The 20581-nt window shown below is 33.0% G+C and overlaps 1 protein-coding gene across 1 annotated transcript in view; it reads left to right on the forward strand.

The window, feature by feature from the left end:
- Positions 1–20581, forward strand: part of LOC126880973 (zinc finger protein 726-like) — a 186672-nt gene that overhangs the window by 149331 nt on the left and 16760 nt on the right. The window contains exon 3 of the mRNA XM_050645057.1: positions 19612–20285. Within this exon, the coding sequence (XP_050501014.1) occupies positions 19612–20285 (674 nt within the window). The remainder of the gene's footprint in view (positions 1–19611; positions 20286–20581) is intronic.

Consider the following 20581-nt stretch of genomic DNA (forward strand, 5'->3'; position numbering starts at 1 on the left):
GAACACAAAATTGAACATCCACGTGATTGGGTTCAGCTGGTGAGATTATGTGGCCATAAGAATCCATTCCAGGTAACCGAGATGAGTAAAGACGATTTCTGACTTTGCAGCATTTTTGAAGGAGAAATTACAAACTAAAAAATTAGACGAATCTGGAAATCGATTTTTATGGCAAAACGTGAAGTGGTTAAGGTATGAAAAGGAATATGGCAGATTTGCGTATAAAACGACCCTCGACGAAAACGAACCGTTCAGCTATATGAACTATTTAAGACGCAATCAAAATGCTTGTTCTACATAACATTTAAAAAAATGTAGGTTTCCAAATCCCATAACTGAAGAAAAGAAAAAGAATTTAATTGAATTGCTGCCTTACATTAGTGACGTTTTTCATCCGTTTTATGAAAGCCTACCGACGCAAACAAATGTAAAGGAAGTGCTTCCAGATATTGAAGATGATTATACCCAAGACGATGTGTAAACGGATATAACTGTATTTTTCATTTTGTGTTAATTGAGATAACTCACTTTTTTTTGTTAAGGTAGAGTTACATATTGGGTTTAACATTGTTTTTGTAGTTTATTAGAATAAAAATCATTTACAATAGAAACTGTATGCTTTATTACAATGAAAAACGCTTATTAAATGGTCATAATATTCTGCAATATTTCAACAGCTCATATCTTAAAACCTTCTTTTCCGACTTATCTCCTTTTACACGCGCAAGAGCGATTTATACTAAACACTATTTACACTGAAACATAATTTATACAGGGTGAGGCAGATAAAAGTCCTATTAGAAATATCTCGAGAACTAAAGGAAACAGTATCATGAAAATTGGAATGAAGGGGTTTTGAAGAGTGATCTCTTTAATGACAATATTTTCATCGATTTGCTACTTCCGGTTATACCGGAAGCGGCTTATAACTTTCTGGTTTTTTTAAATGGAACATCTTGTATATTTTTACATTTTTGGATTCTCCTGGATGTCTTCTTTCTTAAAATATGAGGTTTTGTATGTTATACAGGGTAGTTTAAAAGATAATTAGGTACGTTTTTTTTTCTTAATTTCCTAGCAACATTAACACCCTGTATAATTTTAGTAGTTTGACATCAAAAACTCTATTTATGTTCAAATGATTTTTAATATACTCTACTATTGTTAAAAATTGTTAGTATAGCTAAATTTTGAATTGTACTATACAGAGTTGGTCGAAACTCGGAAAGAGTATTTTCTGAGTTTTCTTAAATGGAACACCCTATATTTTATTATTGTAATGAAATGATATTTTATGCTACTTTTTTATTTCTTAAGCATTCACTATACCTAACTGCTTTAATTTGTGAGTTATTGGTGATTCAAGGCAAACATTAATTTCAACGAAAAATACGTGAAATTTTATTGGGTTGGCCGTGAAAATATTCAATCACAAATAATTTTTCGGAAATAAATACATATTATAAAAATGTATACCATTTTAACATTACAAATACATATTAATCTAGACTGATCTTTAAAATTGTCAATAATGGTTGAGCTATCAAAATACCTACGTAGTTAACATTCTTGGCGCGATTAACAATTAAGCACAAATTAAAACATTTAGGTATAGGGAATGCTTAAGAAATAAAAAAGTACAATAAAATGTCTTTCCATGGCAATACTAAAATACAGGGTGTTCTATTTAAGAAAATTCAGAAATTCCTCATTCCTAGTGTCGACCAACACTGTATACTAAAATTTAACATTTAGCTATACTAAAATTTTTTAATAATAGTAGACTATATTAAAAATCATTTTAACATAAATAGAGTTTTTGATATCCAACTACTACAATTCTACAGGGTGTGAAAGTTGCTACGAAATTAATAAAAAAAACGTAATTAGCTTTTAAACTACCCCGTATAACATTACAAAACTGCATATTTTAAGAAAGAAGACATCGAGTTGAATCTAAAAATGTAAAAATATACAGGGTGTCCCATTTAAAAAAACGAAGTTTGAAGCAACTTCCGGTATAACCGGAAGTGGCAAATTGATGAAAATATTTTCATTAAATAGATCACCCTTCAAAACCCCTTCATTCCAATTTTCATAATTCTGTTGCATTTAGTTCTCTAAATATTTCTAATAGGCCAGTTATCTGCCTCACCCTATATAGTACAAACTTTATCTTCCGACAATGATACACACTTATCAGATTTTTGGATACAAATTATAAACTTTCCAGTTAAAAGCATACAATTAATACCTAGTATTTATTATTCAGATTGATGTTGCAAACAAAATTCCCGCTTAATATATTATTTCTCGTTATTTTTCATCCGCTCTAACTTTTCCCATGCGTCACGACTTATTTTCAATCAAATTAAGTCAAAACCTAAAGTGAAACGAACGTCGATGTGTATATACATTTTGTATACTGTATACCAGGGGTGGGCAAATACTTTTAAGCGCGGGCCAAAATGAAATTTTCAAAATGTCTCCCGGGCCGGAGGACTATAACCAGTATGTACGCTAATGTTTTTGGTGGAGGTTTTTCTCTGGAGGTTTTCTGGTTTGTACCTGCGAACAATTTGTTCCCAGTAAAATTACGAAGTTTTAAATATGATCCATTATATTACCTAAGCAATAACACGGATCCAGATAAAAAATGAACTTCAGAAATTCGATCAAGAATAATCAAGAGCAGCCTTTTTGAAGATGAGAAAATTTCTGAGTAACCAAAGATTTCATCTGAAAATCTAATATCGGATGGAAAATGTTATGTCAAGTCAACCAACCTAGACGAAATTCAAAGGAGACAACTGATCTGGTATGGTCATGTAGAAAGAATGCACGACGCGACGCCAGGCTGCCAAAACTGCCATTTTAAAATTGACGCCAAGGGAAAGAAGGAAGAGAGGAACGCCGAAATAATCCTGGCTAGGTGGCATTCAGAAGGCAATGTCGAAAAGGAACCTTCACCCAGACGAATGCAACGAAGGACGAAGCTGGAAACTGGCAACCGGAATACGGAGAACGCTATAAAAAAAACCAGGATAATAATAAAAATGTTATGTTCACTTTCTTCTTTTTTATTGGATTGTTAATGCTGACTTAATGAAAAAGCTGCAAGTTTTTGAGATGTGCCTTTTTAGGGGAATTATGAAAATTCCAATGGACCGATCATATTACGAACGAAATGGTGTTACACAGAATGGAAAAGGAACAGAGAACTTTTGACCATCATTAAAAGGAGAAAGACATAATTTGAAATTAAAAATCACTAAATTTTCCCTTTTTTTTTCACCTCTGTGATAAACATTATAGAAGTTTTCAAGGACTTTCGGCCCTCGGTAAGAATGTAATATTTCATTCTGCGTTTAAATTTTTCAAAAATACTTATTAGTTTTCGTAGGATTCGAAAAAAATGAATGCATTACACTCTTTTCAAAAATTGCTTGCGGGATTTCTCAATGGGCCGGATAAAGTAAGCAAAAGGGCCGGATCCGGCCCACCCCTGCTGTATACTATATACTATACACATCGGCGTACGTTTCACTTTAAGTTTTGTCTTAATTTGTTTGAAAATAAATCGTGACGCATGGGAAAAGTTAGAGTGGAAAAACAATAACTGATTTTCCCTTAAATTTAGTAGAATAACGGGTCTTTTTTTTCACGCATAGACCTGCTCATTTGGAATAGTCTTTGAGAAGACTGATCGATTTGCCGCTATAGGTCAGATATCTAAGTAAGTCTCGTAGATAGACGAGTGTTGTTTAGTTTGAGTCCCATTAATGAAATTTTCTAGTTCATTGATAGGGAGTTAACGTGACAATATATATGTATTTTCTTATTTAATTTTTCCAAGTCACACTTGTTAATTTCAAACAACTTTTTATTAGTTGGTTTTTATTTCAGGATTTCTGGAGAAGAATACAACGGGAATAATAAAAACTTTGCCAGAATTTGCACGTAATGACGAACGATGTCTAAGTCAGCTCAGCGAGGAACTTATATGTGCAATTTGTATTAAACAGTTTTCTAGAAAGGACGATTTCAAAAAACATCTTCAGGGTCATATTAAATCCTTTCCATGTCATATTTGCTCAAAGTCGTTTCCTTGTAATCGTAATTTGCAATCGCATATGAGAGTGCATACTGGTGAAAAACCTTATCAATGTGAAATTTGTTTTAAGAAATTTTCTCAACAAAGTTCTATAAATAAACATAGAAGATTGCACACTGGAGAGAAAACTCATCAATGTGAAATTTGTAATAAATCGTTTTCCGAACTATGTAGTTTAAAGGAACATATGAGAGTGCACACTGGTGAAAAACCTTATCAATGTGAAATTTGTTTAAAGTCGTTTTCTACAAAGGGATCTTTAAATGTACATAGTATAACGCACACTGAGGAAAAACCTTACCAATGCGAAATCTGTCTTAAGCCGTTTTCTCAATCAAGTCACCTTAAAGACCATATGATGACGCATACTGGTGAAACACCTTATCAATGTGATATTTGTTTCAAATCATTTTCCCAATCTCAAAATCTAAAGCAACATGTGAGAGTGCACACTGGTGAGAAACCTTATCAATGTGAAATTTGTCTTAAGAGGTTTTCTTTTAAGTCTCCTTTGAAATTACATACTAGAACACACACTGGAGAAAGAGCTTATCAATGCAAAATTTGTTTGAAGTCTTTCTCCCGACGAGATATTTTGAAAAGACATCTGAGATTGCACGCAGGGGTAGACCCTTCGTAGTGTTTTACAGACATACATGTAGAATTGTAAATATTGTATCTTCGATGTTAAGTTTCTTGTACAGATTTTTCTAATTATTGTCACGAGCATGAAATAAAAGTCCCACGCATACGAACACAATAGGCCCAGATGTGTGTGTAGCTAATTGGGCATTAGTAGAGCTAGAAAACTACTGTGGATTTTGAATCGTAGTTAAGAGGTAAGAAAAACAGTCGCCACTGTTTGAACCTTTTATTACTAATAGTATACTAATACTATAAACACAAAACTAAATAAATAATTTCTCACAACGGTCGGTCAAAAACCACACTTAAAAGTTTTAAAAATTCACATAACAGAATATCAGTGACGCATATTTTCAAACAGAATCAACAACCGAACACTTGACACAAGGTTCTCAAGTACGATTGCGCGAAGCCGTGGAATTTACGAAGCCCGCTCGGTCTCTAGATCTAAGTGTCGCTCACATGAGAACCCACGGTCAATCATCGGAAACTACTTTTTCCACCTACCTCTACCGAAAGTATACTTTTCCGGACCTGATTGTAGGGAGCAAAGTTGTACTTTTCCTCCCTAGGGAGGAAAAGTAAAAGTGACGTCATGGTATTTCATTCATGAAATATAACTTATTGACGCCCTGTACAATATCTATTTTCTATTACGTAAGTATCTATACATTTTAACGTTTATTTAAAAACACTCTGTATTTTGCAGAATGGTAAAAAACAGTAAATTGTTATTCTGATTTAACAATGTTTACATTAATAATTTGACGTATATTTGACAGTTGACAGTTATATTGTACTTACTTGTTAGTTTTAGTTCTAATAATTTTGTTGGTTAGTTACATAAATAAATTAAGTAAAAATGAAAAAATTACTTGTTATTTGAAGAAGGTGGAAAAACCATATGTATAACATGGGAGTAAAGTGCATTTTCCTCCCTTGAATGATTACTGCCCTCCGCTACGCGTCGGGCAGTAAACTTCATTCTCGGGAGGAAAAGTAGCACTTTCCTCCCTTGTTATAATAGCTATTGTGGATCCACAGAGTGACCGGCCACAGACAGTCGCCAGTCGGTTATGGCGCTAATGTTAGATATGTTCTAAAGAATTTTGTAGTATAAGCGTTAGATTTGTAAGTTTAGATAGTTCGGCTTAAAGCTCTAGTACAGCGGCTGATTTTTTCTGATAAATAAATACATATATAAATAAAAAAATTAGTTTTTTCTTAGGTATACACCGTTAAAGCAGGACATATCCTTAATTTGACGGTATTTTATTTACATTTATCCTTACAGGGATCCTTCCTCTTACCGCATGCTTGTATTGGATAAAGGATGTAGAATAGCTTTCATAATTAGTCTTGTTATTGTTAGAATTATTGATACTAAAATAACTTTATAAAAACATAGTCAAATCTTAAATTAACTGAAGTATTCAGTTCAAAATGTTTATACTTTCACCAAGAAATGCAAGCATGTTTTATTTATTTTAAAAGTACAAAACCTAAAAATATTTTTTTAAAACAATTATTTTTATCATTACACTTGTAATTGATCGGACTATTAGTTACACAACACAACAATTAAAATACTGATACACGTAATTACACTCTAGTACGAATTCAAACCAGTCAGTAAACAGAGAAGGGTTCAATCGTTGCGCTCTTCAAAGTGTTTCTATTATACACCCATACCTCGCAATACGGCCGCTCTTTATACGGCACTTCGCTATAACGGCCCTCTTCAATTAAGGCACGTTTTCGATATACGGCCTAAAATGTTTCGCTATAACGGCTAGCTGGAGAGAAAATTTTTGAAATTTGCAATTAAAAAGAAGACATTAAAACATATTTGCATTTAAAAAAAATATATGGCCAGGATGTGTAAAAGTACACATCCTACTGAAGCAGAAGTTAGTATCCTTCCTGAAATTAGGCCAAACATTTTGTATCTAGCACTTAATCTCGGCTTTGAAGGTTTGAACGAACAAGATGTGCTTGATCTACTTGGAGCTGATAGGGAACCCGCTTCATTTGAAGAACTTATTCAGTTGTAAACAGAGCTGGCACTTGATGAATAGGCAGAGCCAGTTGTTTCCAAACAGCTAACATCAAAACATTTGACATTTGTCGAAAGCTTTTCCTATTTCGAACAAGGAATACATACCCTTCTTGAAAACGATCCTGACGTCTGTTAGAGTTTATTCCTCAGGTAATCTTGTAATTAATACTTCGCAGTGAATTATTTAACTTCTTTATTCAACATTTAAACATGTGCTACAACTTCCATTTTTGATTAGGTGGCATGACAGTTACTACAAAAGAACAGGAACTTGTCTTTTACTGTTACCAACACAACATTCTAAAGGTTTGTTCACATACTTCAGTGTATTCTAACAACGCCGAATGTAACGCGAAAATTTCTCAAGGAATTAGCTGTTATAAACAACTGAAGAACGAAATGGACAACACGTCAACATAAACAATGTTGGACAATTTTTCTAAGCCAGGTCCATCCTTAGGTACCAGCGAAAAATGATGACGGCAGTCATCTGCAGGTTACCATTTCTTCATCGTTCTTCAGATTAAAGCCATTTAAAAAAAATGTGTGCATACATACACATATTTTATGTAACATGAAGTTGTTTCATTTTTGTTTATAGATTTTTGTTGGTCTTTGGAGTATGTTACAAATTTGGAACCGATCCCATTGAATGTTTATGAATTTGTATTAGAATAATTGATTCGTCATACGGCTTTTCGCTTTGCGGTCAAGTTTTGTGGAACGTATCTAGTCCGTAAAGCGAGGTATGGGTGTATATAGTAGGGTGGTGCGAAAAAAGTCAAGTTGATAATCTCGTATCGCTATAGTGCGGAAAAGTTGCGATTGGTAATTACAAGAAAAACTAAACAAAAATTATTAAAATCGGACTTTATCTTTCGATCCCGCAACGGGCCTAAAGATTATGAAAAAAATTAAATTTTACCTTTTTTTCGGAAATTTTTATTTATCCTCCATGTAAGTTTTATTTATCGCTATAGTAAAATTTATTTCCAGTTTGCATGGTTGAGTAATAAAAATAACAGTTTTACGCATCTAACGAATATCTTCCGATCCCGCAAGGTCAATCAAAATGTATAAAAATTTGAAATTTTCGATGATTTTGATGAATTAAAAACATTTAGTTATCTCGTTTTTCTCCTACATTGTGAAGTTTTTCGCTTGTTTATATATTGTATGACAATAATTATACAACCCAGAACTCACAACGAGGAGGTGGTTGCACTTCTAGCTCCACACACACCCTTCTCTCCAACCAACCAATGAGTGTGATTTTTACATTATTTACATAGTAAATTTCTTTTTCATGTTTGTATCCAGCATTTAAACGTCAAATTTGTATTGTGATTTGGTGGTAGAACCTGGCAGCATGGACCTTGATTAAGGTGTTGCCCTTATGAATCCATATCTTGATTGGGGCCCACATACATTAGACCAGGGGTGACCAACTTAATCGGACTCGAGATCTACTGTCTGCCTTTCTAATTCTCTGCGATCTACCGACTAGGAATTTTCGTAATATTTAGGACGGGAATAGGTGGGTAGGTAGATAATTTTTTCTTGCCATCAATCGACTGACCTGCATTAGACGATGCTTCCATGACCAACTTTAGGCACTTCTCATCAGATTGCGTATGTCAGGGATAGTTTTGTACATTCCAGTCTGGTATGTCGACCGATGTAATGCAAGAACTTATATCTTCATTTGACACTTCGAAGAAGTGGTGGAGAAGATAGTTTTGCAACAGTCTGCAATAGTTTTGCAACATTATATTTCAGTCTATTATTTCAGTTTAGTCCCGTGCTTCAAAATATCAAGTACTAGGGAGAAAGGAAACACATTAGAGAGCTAGGGCTAAGAAGAGTGTTAAAAGCCGGATAGACTAAAGCCAAGGGCAAACGTATTAGAAATTTCATCGCTCCTACTTTAAATTTTGAAGCACAGGACTACACTGAAATATTAGACTGAATGTTGCAAAACTATCTTCTCCACCAGTTCTTCAAAGCGTTTCAAATGAAGATATAAGTCCCTCACGTCATATCAGGCAACACGTCGGACTGGAATGTACAAAACTATCCCTGTCATACGCAAGCTGTCTAGCGGTACGTAGAGTTGGTCAAGGAAGTATCGTCTAATAACGAATGTATTATGCGGGACCCAATCAAGAGATGGATTCATCAAGGCAACACTTAAATCAAGGTCCATGCTGCCAGATTTTACCACCAAATCAAAATTCAAAGTTGACGTTTAAAAGCTGGACACAAACAAATGAAAAAGAAATGTACTATGTAAATATTGTAATCATATTGGGCGGCAGCCCGTTGAAAATAAATAAATAAATAATGTAGAAAACATACACTTATTGGTTGTATGGAGAGAAGGGTGTGGGTGGAGTAAAAAGTGCAACCACCTTCTTGTTGTGAGTTCTGGGTCGTTTAAATATTAATATATAATATCTAAACAAGCGAAGAGCTTCACAATGTGACAGAAAAATGAGATAATTTAATGTTTTTAATTTATCAAAATCATCAACAATTTCAAATTTTTATAGATTTTGATTGACCTTGAGGGATCTGAAGATATTCGTTAAGTGCGTAAAACTATTGTTTTTATTACTCAACCATGCAAACTCTATATAAATTTTACTATAGCGATAAATAAAATGTACATGAAGAATAAATAAAAATTTCCGAAAAAAACGTAAAATTTAATTTTTTCATAATCTTTAGGCCCCTTGCGGGATCGGAAGATAAAGTCCGATTTGAACAATTTTTGTTTTGTTTTTCTTGTAATTACCAATCGCAACTTTTCCGTACTATTGCGATACTGGATTATCAACTTGACTTTTTTCGACTTTTTTCAACGACTCACAAGAAAGGAATATGATAACAACATCGTCTTGCTCCCTTACTCACTTGCCGCTTTCCGGCGGCAAACCCGCCTTTGGCCTTTGACTTCTCTCCTTTGACTTCCGCCACTAGAACCGACTCTTTGGGTCTGTAGTGTCTGTAGGTGCAATGGCAGTAGCATGACGAGTAACAGCGCGAGTGAGCTATTTACACATTCACGCTGCCCACTTCCCTGCCCAATTCCCTGTCGAACAGGACTGAGTATAAATCCGGTATTACACAAAATGAGACATTGCCGGTGGGAGATCGCCACGCTGTGTTAAGGGTCGGTCCAACGACGCATTGAAGGACGTGTTGAAGCGGTTTTCCGATTTAAACGTCGGCAAAGAGAGATAGAAAATATATAATAGTGCAAAGGAAAGAGCACACAGATAGCACCCCTTATTACTGTGCACTTAGTAAATATTTATTTTTTGATAAAATCGGTCGGATCCAGAGTAAGGACCATACGATACCAGTGTGGGCGTAAGGATTCTTATTAATTTGGTTAATTCATAAAATGATAAAAATCTTAACACAACGTAGTTAGACATAGCAAAATTACCACGGCACTGATAGTATCAGCTCCCTAGCTCCATTGAAAGGGGGACGTTTTAGCACTTGCATGTTAAATCTCTTTGAACTGTGTCAGTTTACCGCCACTTCATCGAAAAATGGTCCACGGTTTTCAGGGCAATAAAAGTGTAAAGAGGAAATAAATTACGGTTGGTATTGGGTCATAAATCACAAATTTCGAGAGAAATTTCGCTATCTCACGTTGCTTTGAATCTATTTCACGTTGCGTCGAATCCCGTCTTCAGTTGTTATCTTTTTCTGAAACATTTTTCTATTTCACTTGGCCTGTCATTCTAAATTTCCATGGAAGTTCTTTTTAGAGGGATAACTAATATAAAGTAGATGAAGGGATTGTTGAAGGGGGATATAAACAGGTGTTAAAAAGGATGATACTTCAAAGAGATAAAAGATAGTCGGTGGTTTGTTACTGTTATCACCAAGACGGTGATAACAGTAACAATTTTTTATGAGAGTGGAATATGCGTGACGACTCAGGTAGATGGCCAAAAACTGGAAATCTTTCTAAGAAAAATTTTAACAGAAATCTTTAGAGCGAAATAGTAAGGAGTAAACTTGATAAAAACAGATACTTTGTTTCGCTTAATTAGCTTATAGTAGGGGAGCAAAGTATGCTAAATGTGCAGTCACTCGAGCGTTATGGGGACCTATTGGGTTGTGAAGAGTAGGTCCTAAACTCAAAAAAAGTTAAGTAAAACTTTCCATTTTAGTGGGCGCTTGCCATATTTAATTTATTTTTCCATTTCCAACAATCGTTTTTTCCGATTATAACGCCATCTATCCATAATTCGAAAAAATGTTTCGAATAAAAGTTACTTATTTTTACGTAAGGAATCCAAATCTGCAATAAGAAATGGGGGCTCCTATTTAAGATTTTAAAGTAACCCCCCACCCCACTTCCGGGGGATCATGTTTGGTGCCATTCGATAGATTTTTTAAAAATATTGAATAAGTGTATTTTACAGTTTTTCGATTTGATGTTCATTTCGCGAAATATCGCGGGATTCCTATTTAAAATATTAAATTTACCCCCACCCCTCTCCGTGGGAAGTAGTGTTTGGTACCATTCGATAGATTTTTAAAAAAATATTGAGCACATATTTTTTAGTTTTTTGATCTGTCATTCATTTCGCGAAATATTCGCTGTTTTCTTGTGAAACTTTGTGACTCATCCATTTCCTTACGCCCGGCCCAAATCGTCAGATTTTTGAAATATACACTCTCTTGCATGTACTTAACTTACCTTATCTTAATCTGAGAATTTCGAGTTTTTTTAAGGATAGATTTTTTTCGGGCCCCCCTTAACGAACTCCCTTGTGTTAAGAGCCAATATATGGTAGAGGTACATCTGCAGGCTACCAAGTTTCTCCCCATATGATAATCTGACCGCTCGAGTAAATTCAAAAATCCTTGCTTGGGCTCCCCTACCATTACTTTCAAAAGATTATTATTAGTGCAGTCACTGAAGGTGGATTTGAGCTATTACCTCCGATTTCGTTGAACCTTCATCGATTTGCATGAAAATTGGTGAGTGGTTAGAGGATAGCTCAAGGAACAAAGGTGACATGGTGCGAACTTGCGCTTTTACTCTGGGGGTGGATGCCACCCCTCCTCGGGGGTGAAAATTATTTTATTAAAAATAACCCCACAATTCGATAGAGGGACAAATTATAAGCAAAATTTGTTATATAAAGTTATTAAAATAAAGCAAAACTTTTTGAGTTATTAAAAAACAAATATTTTAATTTTTCGTGAGAAAAATGCATGTTTTTAACCAATTTTTCATAAATAACTCAAAAACTATACGTTTTTACAAAAAAGTTATTATTATCAAAATTAAGGCTAATAAAAAATCAAATAAACTCCTTACTAGAAAAATCTTTCAATGTTAACTAAAAGTGAGTTATAGGTAATTGAATGTATATTTCTTTCGTCGAGTACCCAAATCTAAGTATTCAAGCTTAAATACCGGGAAAATGATGCATTTTATAACATAAACATACTAAACATTTGTCAAGTTCTTAGAAATATCTATCAAACAAGCCCTCCAACAAGTTGATAGAATTAAAATTTATGCACCAAAAATGTTTCAAAATTTATCTTTTAAAAATTTTTCCAAAAAATGTTATTGTTTTTTTGTAAATAACTCCGTTAATTTTTAAGATATCAGGTTCACCTAAAAACTACTAAAAGCTGATTCCAAGAGCTATTAAAAAACGTCAAATTCAGTCTTTTAAACCTCTTACTTTTTTAAAAATAAAAGGTTAAATGGTTCCGATTACATAGTTCTCGCAGCAAAATTGAAAATTTAAACGTTTCTATCTCGGTTATTTTTTACTCTACGTAAATAATGAAATAGGTAAAGTATTTGGAACATAAAAAACTAAAATTTAGTTATATATCATTTTTTAGTATATTGAGTATTTTTTGAGTTATTATCAAAAAAAAAAAAAATGAAAAGCACGATAATTTTAAAATTCTGATTTTTTTAAATTATATTTTTTTTCTTCAAAAATATGCACTCTAAACCGGTCAAAAGTGTTAAAATCATTAACTATGTTAACCTAAAGAAATTCTTGTGAGGATTACTACAAATTTTAATTTTTGTGGAAATGGCGTATGTTTTATTTTTAAATTTTTCCTAAAAAAATCGAAAGGGTTTTTTTATTTTCATCATAACTTGTTTAATTTTTATGCTATTAACTTCTACTGGAGCTCATTTGATAGGTATTCCGAAGTACTTTGACAAGTATTTTACAAGTATATTCTATAAAATGCATCGTTTTCCCGTTATGTAAGCTTGAATACTTATATTTGAGTATACGTCGAAAAAAATATACATTCAATTACCCATAACTCTCTTTGAAATAACATTAGTTTAGTTCTTTAAGTAGGAATTGTATTAAATTTGTCATTATCTTTAATTTTGGTAATAATAACTTTTTTACAAAAGCTTTTAGTTTTTGAGTAATATGTGAAAAACAGCTTTAAAACATGCATTTTTTTAAGAAAAAATTAAATCTTTGATATTTAATAACTCAAAAAGTATTGATTGATGTTAATAACTTTATTAAACAAATTTTGCTTAGAAGCTGCCCCTCTATCGATTTCTGGTATTATTTTTAATAAAAAAAATTTTACCCCCGAGAAGGGGTGGCATCCACCCCCAGGGTAAAAGCGCAAGTTGGCATCATGTCACCTTTGTTCCTTAAAGTATCTTCTAACTACTTACCAACTTTCATGTAAATCGATGAAGGTTCAACGAAATCGGAGGTGAAAACCTTCAGTGACTCCACTATATAGCTTTTATTTTCTTGAAGATTTTAGCGAAATTCCAAGGTATCGGGATTGAACTGCAGCATATGTGTGTATTACGTCAATTGGTGATTTTAATATTTTCTTTTTTAATATTTTCAACTCGCACCTGTCTGCTTCAAAGTCAACATGTTTTTATTAGTTGGTTTTTATTTCAGGTTTTCAGGAGAAGACTAAAATGGAAATAATACAAACATTACCAGCACTTACACCTGATAAGGACCGACATCTAAGTCAGCTCACTGAAGAACTATTGTGTGTAATTTGTTACAAGCAATTTTCTCGGGAGGATCATTTCAAAACACATCTTCAGAGTCATACTCGTAGTAGACTCTTTCGATGTCAAATTTGTTCAAAGTCGTTCATTTGTAATTCTGGTCTGCAAGTTCATATAAAGTTGCACACTGAAAAAAATCCTTATCAATGTGAAATTTGTTTTAAGTCGTATACCCATTCAGGTACTTTAATGAAACATATGAAGCATCATATTGATAAGAAATCTTATCAATGTGAAATTTGTTTGAAGTCGTTTTTTGATATAAGTCATTTGAAAGAACACATGAGAGCGCACACTGGAGAGAAACCTTATCAATGTAAAACATGCTTGAAAACGTTTTCACAATCATCTCATATAAATAGACATATGAGAGTGCATACTGGTGAAAAACCGTATCAATGTAAAATTTGTTTCAAGTCGTATACTCAAGCAATTGGTTTAAAGCGACACATGACAGTGCACAGTGAAGACAAACCTTTTCAATGTGAAATTTGTTCCAAGTCATTCTCTCGATCAGATCATTTGAGAAGACATATGAGATTACACACTGGAATAAACTCTTCATAGTGTTTTATTTACTTCAAATAGACAAATTCGAGAAAAAATACTTTATAATGTTATGATATGTTGTATAGTATAAGTAAGGAATAAAGTAGAACGGTCAGATTTGTAAGTTTTGGTAGTTCGGCTTTAAGCTATAGTGCAGCGGCTGATTTTTTGTGGTAAATAAATATACAGGGTGTAACAAAAATACAGGTCATAAATTTAATCACATATTCTTGGAGCAAAAATAGTTCGATTGAACCTAACTTACCTTAGTACAAATGTGCATATAAACAAAGTTACAGCCCTTTGAAGTTACAAAATGAAAATCGATTATTTCCAATATATCGAAAACTATTAGAGATTTTTTGTTGAAAATGGACACGTGGTATTCCTATGGCAGTAGTATCTTAAGAAAAAATTATAGTGAAATTTGGACACCCCTTAAAAAATTTATGGGAATTTTGTTCCTTTAAATCTCCCAAAACTTTTGTGGACGTTCCAATTTAATTATTATTGAAGTTATACTTCTTTACGCGCGATATGAGGGTGAATTTTTATATGTTAAAACCTACGATCCAGGCGCATGCGCATTACAACTTTGTTCTGATTGGATGTTCAAATGACATGTCAAAAATTATTCAATATGTCGGCTGTGGCAAAGCTGTGGTTTGGTTATTTATGGTTGTTGCGTTTTGAAATTTGTGTGAAAAGAAACAACAAACAAAAGTTAGTTAATAGTTATACTGCCTTTTTAAATAGTTTTCATATATATTTTTGGACTTTTGGACTATTTTGGACAAGGAAAACTCATTCTAATTTGGTAAGTAGTTTTTATTATAATCATATTGTAATTATACATTTGGATTAGGTTGGAATAAATTTATTTTCTCAAGAATGGGGATTTTAGAGAGAAATCCGAAATTAGGTCCGATTTTTATTTTTAAATTATGATTTTAGGTAGGTATGTAATGCTTTGATTTACATGCTTAATTTGATTACCAACAAAAGTTCTACCAATCTTCATCTAATATATTGTTTTCTTACTGTTTTGTTATATTTTAATATTTTCTTCCACAAAAATCAAACTACATAATTTGATTTAAATTCAGAATAACTGTCAAACAGTAAAACGTTCAGTTGCCCTATTTTTCCACATGACAAATAATGAGTAATTGGATGAGTGAGTCTAGGCTTCGAGTACGAATCAAACCGTCCCCAAATTCGCGGGTTCGAATCCCGATGCAAATTTTTATTTTTTTATTTTTTTATGCATTTTATGATTGTAAGTATATTTATTATATATTTTTTTTCAGAAAATGCGTATTTAAAATTTTTGCCAACAATCATTATCGTTCAGAAATCATTTTTTCTTTGTGGCATTTTTCAATGTGTTTGTGTGCGTTTTATTCTTTTATTTTTTAAAATTTTTGGTATTGTCTTAGTAAAATTTTTTGGAAAGTAGTAAGTATTAAAATTAGTTTAATATTTAAATAAAATATAAATAAACTGTTTAAAGTACAGTATATCAATTTCGTTAAAATCTCATAATATGTAATAGAAGTATAACTTCTTACGTGCGTACAAAGTACACACACATTATTTTTTGTAGTACCATTGGTTAAGCACGATGTTCTAAAACATTTTTTGCCGCTTAGTACTTTTTTGAAAAGTCAGTTTTTATCGAGATATTTTGAATATTTGTCAAATCCACCACATATTTGTATATGGTTAAGTACGATTATGGAGACTTTGTAATAATTTGAAAATTTATTTATGATTTACATTTTTAGGTATATTTTGAACCATATTAAAAAAGAAGCCACACCTCGATAAAAGGTGCCTTATCGAAAAAATACAAAGAGACAAAAAAGTTTTAAAAATACTGTGTTTAACTAATGGTACCGCAGTAATACTTTAATTGGAACGTACACAAACATTTGGGGGTTTAAAGGCACAAAACCCCCATCAACTTTTTATGTAAACATATTAAAAAAGAAGCGGCATCTCGATAAAAACTGCCCTATCGAAAAAATATTAAGAGGCAAAAAAGTTTTGAAAATATTGAATTTAACTAATAGTACCACAATAATAATTAATTGGCACGTACACAAAAGTTTGGGGGACTTAAGGGAACAAAACCCCATAAAATTTTTAGGGGGTGCACAAATTTCACTATAATTTTTTTTAAGATGTTTCTGCCATAAGAATGCCACATGTTCATTTTTAATCAAAAATCTCTAATAGTTTTCGATATATTCGAGAAAATCGATTTTCATTTTGTAACTTCAAGGGGCTGTAACTTTTTTTATGTGCATATTTGTACTAAGGTAAATTAGGTTCATTCGAACTATTTGTGGTCCCAGAATATATACTTTAATTTATGACCTGTATTTTTGTTACACCCTGTATAATTGAAAAAAATATTTTTTCCTTAGGTATATACTGTTAAGCAGGACATATCGTGTGTGCTAAAATTCATTTTAGGTCAAACCGGCAAACAAGTGTATGTTCTCAAAAAAATTGATAGTGTGTAAAAAATGTTTCATTATCAGCTAAGTACTTTCAACACATTACGTGCCATCATCAGAGCTTCCTAAAAGGACATTTAAGATAAGAGACTTTTTATAAAATGGAAGATTGGAAAACTTACGTCCTATTATAAAACCTTCATAGAAGAGCAATAATTGCTAAACAACACAATAAAAAACATAGATACTGGGCAAAAGCCACAGATCTTGGGTATAACAACCCCTTAAAATTAGTTTATTTCAACAACTTTGCCAGCCCTTACACCTGATAAGGAACGACATCTAAGTCAGCTCACTGAAGAAATATTGTGTGCAATTTGTTACAAGAAGTTTTCTCAGAAGAAAGATTTTAAGCTACATCTTCAGTCATACTCGTAGTAAACTCTTTCCATGTCAAATTTGTTCCAAGTCGTTCGCTTATAGTTTTGATTTGAAAGGTCACATGAAGTTGTACACTGAAAAAATCCTTATCAGTGTGAAATTTGTTTTAAGTCGTATATCCATTCAAATACTCTAAATAAACATATGAAGCAGCATAATGATCCTATCAATGTGAAATTTGTTTGAAGTCGTTTTTTGACATAAGTAATTTGAAAGAATACATGAGAGTGCATACTGGTGAAAAACCTTATCAATGTAAAATTTGTTTTCATAAGCGAACGGCTCCACGAGCGACAAGTTTACGCCAGCAGTAGCCGTAAAACGAACTTAAGATTCCGCGAAACAGAATAGGTATATCCGAACTGAACCGACTACGCACAAGTCTTGTAGTCGGTTTACAAACATTTATTCTAGTTGTCAATAGATGGCCCTATAATCGAAATAAAAATTATTTTCGAATTATATAATATATCTACGAATATAATCTGTACAATTTATAAGACTATACAAAGCAAAGAAAATACCATTTTATAAATGCAATAAACAGAATTGATTTGTTTTTATGCCAAATTGCAAATAAAATTTGACAACTGTCAGATTTAACTAAAATGTCATGTCACTAAAATGTATATTATCACGGACTTACCTTTTTTCTATCATTTGTGACGCACTGAAAAATGCTCAAGAAAAGAAGCATACGTCAGTAACCAACGTTATTATGGTTCTACAAAAAAATACTTTCACATGCAAATTTTCGTAACGGTAGGTACTCGTAGCAAGAGCTTAAGACTTAGATGCAACGGAAGCTTTGGGATGATGACTATCATGTTATATTGCGCGGGAAGTGTAAAATGTTGGATTATGAAATTATAAGTATAGGGCCCAGTTATCTCTAGGTTCCAGTTAACCAACTTCACCTTAAATAGTAAGGAGTGTTCTTGATAAAAACAGATACTTGCTTTCGGTTAATTAGCTTACGTTCAAAAGATTATTATAAGTAGCTTCTGTTTTCTGGAAGGTTGTATTGGGACCGTGCAAGTTCGGCAAAGCGACCTCTATTTCTACGCTCTGTACTTTTATTCGCACTTTTAATTATATTGGCCAATTATTAGTCCTGGTTGCTGGATAATTGTCAAGACCATAGTCCAAAAAAATAATAAGAAGAAAAAATAAGATGCAGGTTATGTTTAGCAAACGTAAACAATTGTATGTAGTAAATAAAATCAGTTATTAAAATGCAGTACTGCAAGCAAAATACAATTAATTAAATTTACCTTTATATATGAAATAGTCTAATTTTAAATGACGGACAACACATTAAGTACAACAATAAATATTCTTATTTAGGAGTAGAAATCACGGACGACGGCAAATCAGATCAGGCTATAAAAAAAACGAAACATTCAAGGTAGAAGGGCCATATCGCAACTAAATAGTATTATTTGGGATCGACATATATCCAAAAAAAATAAACATCGAATATACAACACTATTATAAAGAGCATAGTAATGTATGGAAGTGACGTGTGGCAATTAAAGACAACTACTGAAAGAACACTACAAGCCACGGAGATGGATTACTGGAGACGTGCCGCAGGAAAATCAAAACTCGAAAGAGTTAATAACCAACGTATACGAGAGATTATGGGAGTCACACATACGATTGTCGAAGATATAAGAGTACAACAATTAAAGTGGTATGGACATGTGCAGAGAATGCCAGAACACCGTCTGCCCAAACAGATTCTAGATTGGTCACCAAATGGAAAAAGAAAAAGAGGCCGACCCAGAAAGAGCTTGAGAGAAGGAATAGACAGAGAGATCCGAGAGAGAGGTTTAGACGAAGACCTTTGGGAAGATAGAGATGCATGGAGATTGGGCATCGGAAGACGTCGGAGGACGTTTTAAACCGATTATATATATATACCTTTATATAATAATTGCATATCATATCAATATTGTGGAGCAATATATAATTTTTCTGCGTCAATGACAGAAGGTATGAAATATACGTCAATTTGACAATTTCAATTGACAATATGAATTATTTAAGATAGTTGCAATATTTCTCCGCGACTCGCGCACGGTCGTTTCTCGTTTCCCTTCCAAGTACTTGCACACCGCGAATAGCGAAGTTCCAACATATCTGGATTGAACTGCGGCATATGTGTGGATTACGTCAATTGGTGATTTTATTTTTTTGATAACTCACACCTGTCTGTTTTAAAGTCAACATCATTTTATTAGTTGGTTTTTATTTCAGGTTTGCTGGAGAATAAAATGGAAATAATTTGGCCAGCACTTACACCTGATAAGGAACGTCATCTAAGTCAGCTCACTGAAGAACTATTGTGTGCAATTTGTTACAAGAAGTTTTCTCAGAAGGAAGATTTTAAACTACATCTTCAGAGTCATACTCGTAGTAAACTCTATCCATGTCAAATTTGTTTTAAGTCGTTCACTTATAATTTTGATTTGAAAGTTCATATGAGGTTGCACACTGAAAAAAATCCTTATCAGTGTGAAATTTGTTTTAAGTCGTATACCCATTCAAATACTCTAAAAAACCATATGAAACAACATAATGATAAGAAATCATATGGATGTGAATTTTGTTTGAAGTCGTTTTCTCATACAACTAGTTTGAAACTACATAGGCGAATACACACTGGAGAGAAACCATATCAGTGTGACGTTTGTTTCAAGTCGTTTTCTCGTTCATATCAAGTTAAAAACCATATGAAAACGCACACTGAGAAAAAATCTTATCAATGTACAATTTGTTTAAAATCATGTACCAAAGCATCTAATTTAGAGCAACACATGACAGTGCACAGTGAAGATAAATCTTTTCAATGTGAAATTTGTTTTAAGTCATTCTCCCGACCAAATTATCTGAGAAGTCATTTGAGATCGCACACTGGAGTAAACTCTACATAAAACACTTTCTTCGTCATATTCTCTTTCTTCTTCTTCTTCTGTTTCTACGGCACTACAGCCCAAATTGACTCTTGGTCTCCTTTATTTTTTGCCTCCACCCTTGTTTGTCTGTGGCTGCTCTTCTTCATACACGGACTCCTAAAAGGGCTTGTGCGTCGCTGTTTACTGTCTTCCCAGCGCTTTCTTGGCTTTCCAAGACATAATTTCACTCCCCTTCGGGTCGTGAAATTAAAACTGTCAAAGTGTCACTCGGGAAAAATTCGATAATTTTAGAGCTCTTGTGCAATTACTAC

The sequence above is a fragment of the Diabrotica virgifera genome, chromosome 2 (assembly GCF_917563875.1).
Source record: "Diabrotica virgifera virgifera chromosome 2, PGI_DIABVI_V3a".
NCBI classification, from domain to species: domain Eukaryota; kingdom Metazoa; phylum Arthropoda; class Insecta; order Coleoptera; family Chrysomelidae; genus Diabrotica; species Diabrotica virgifera.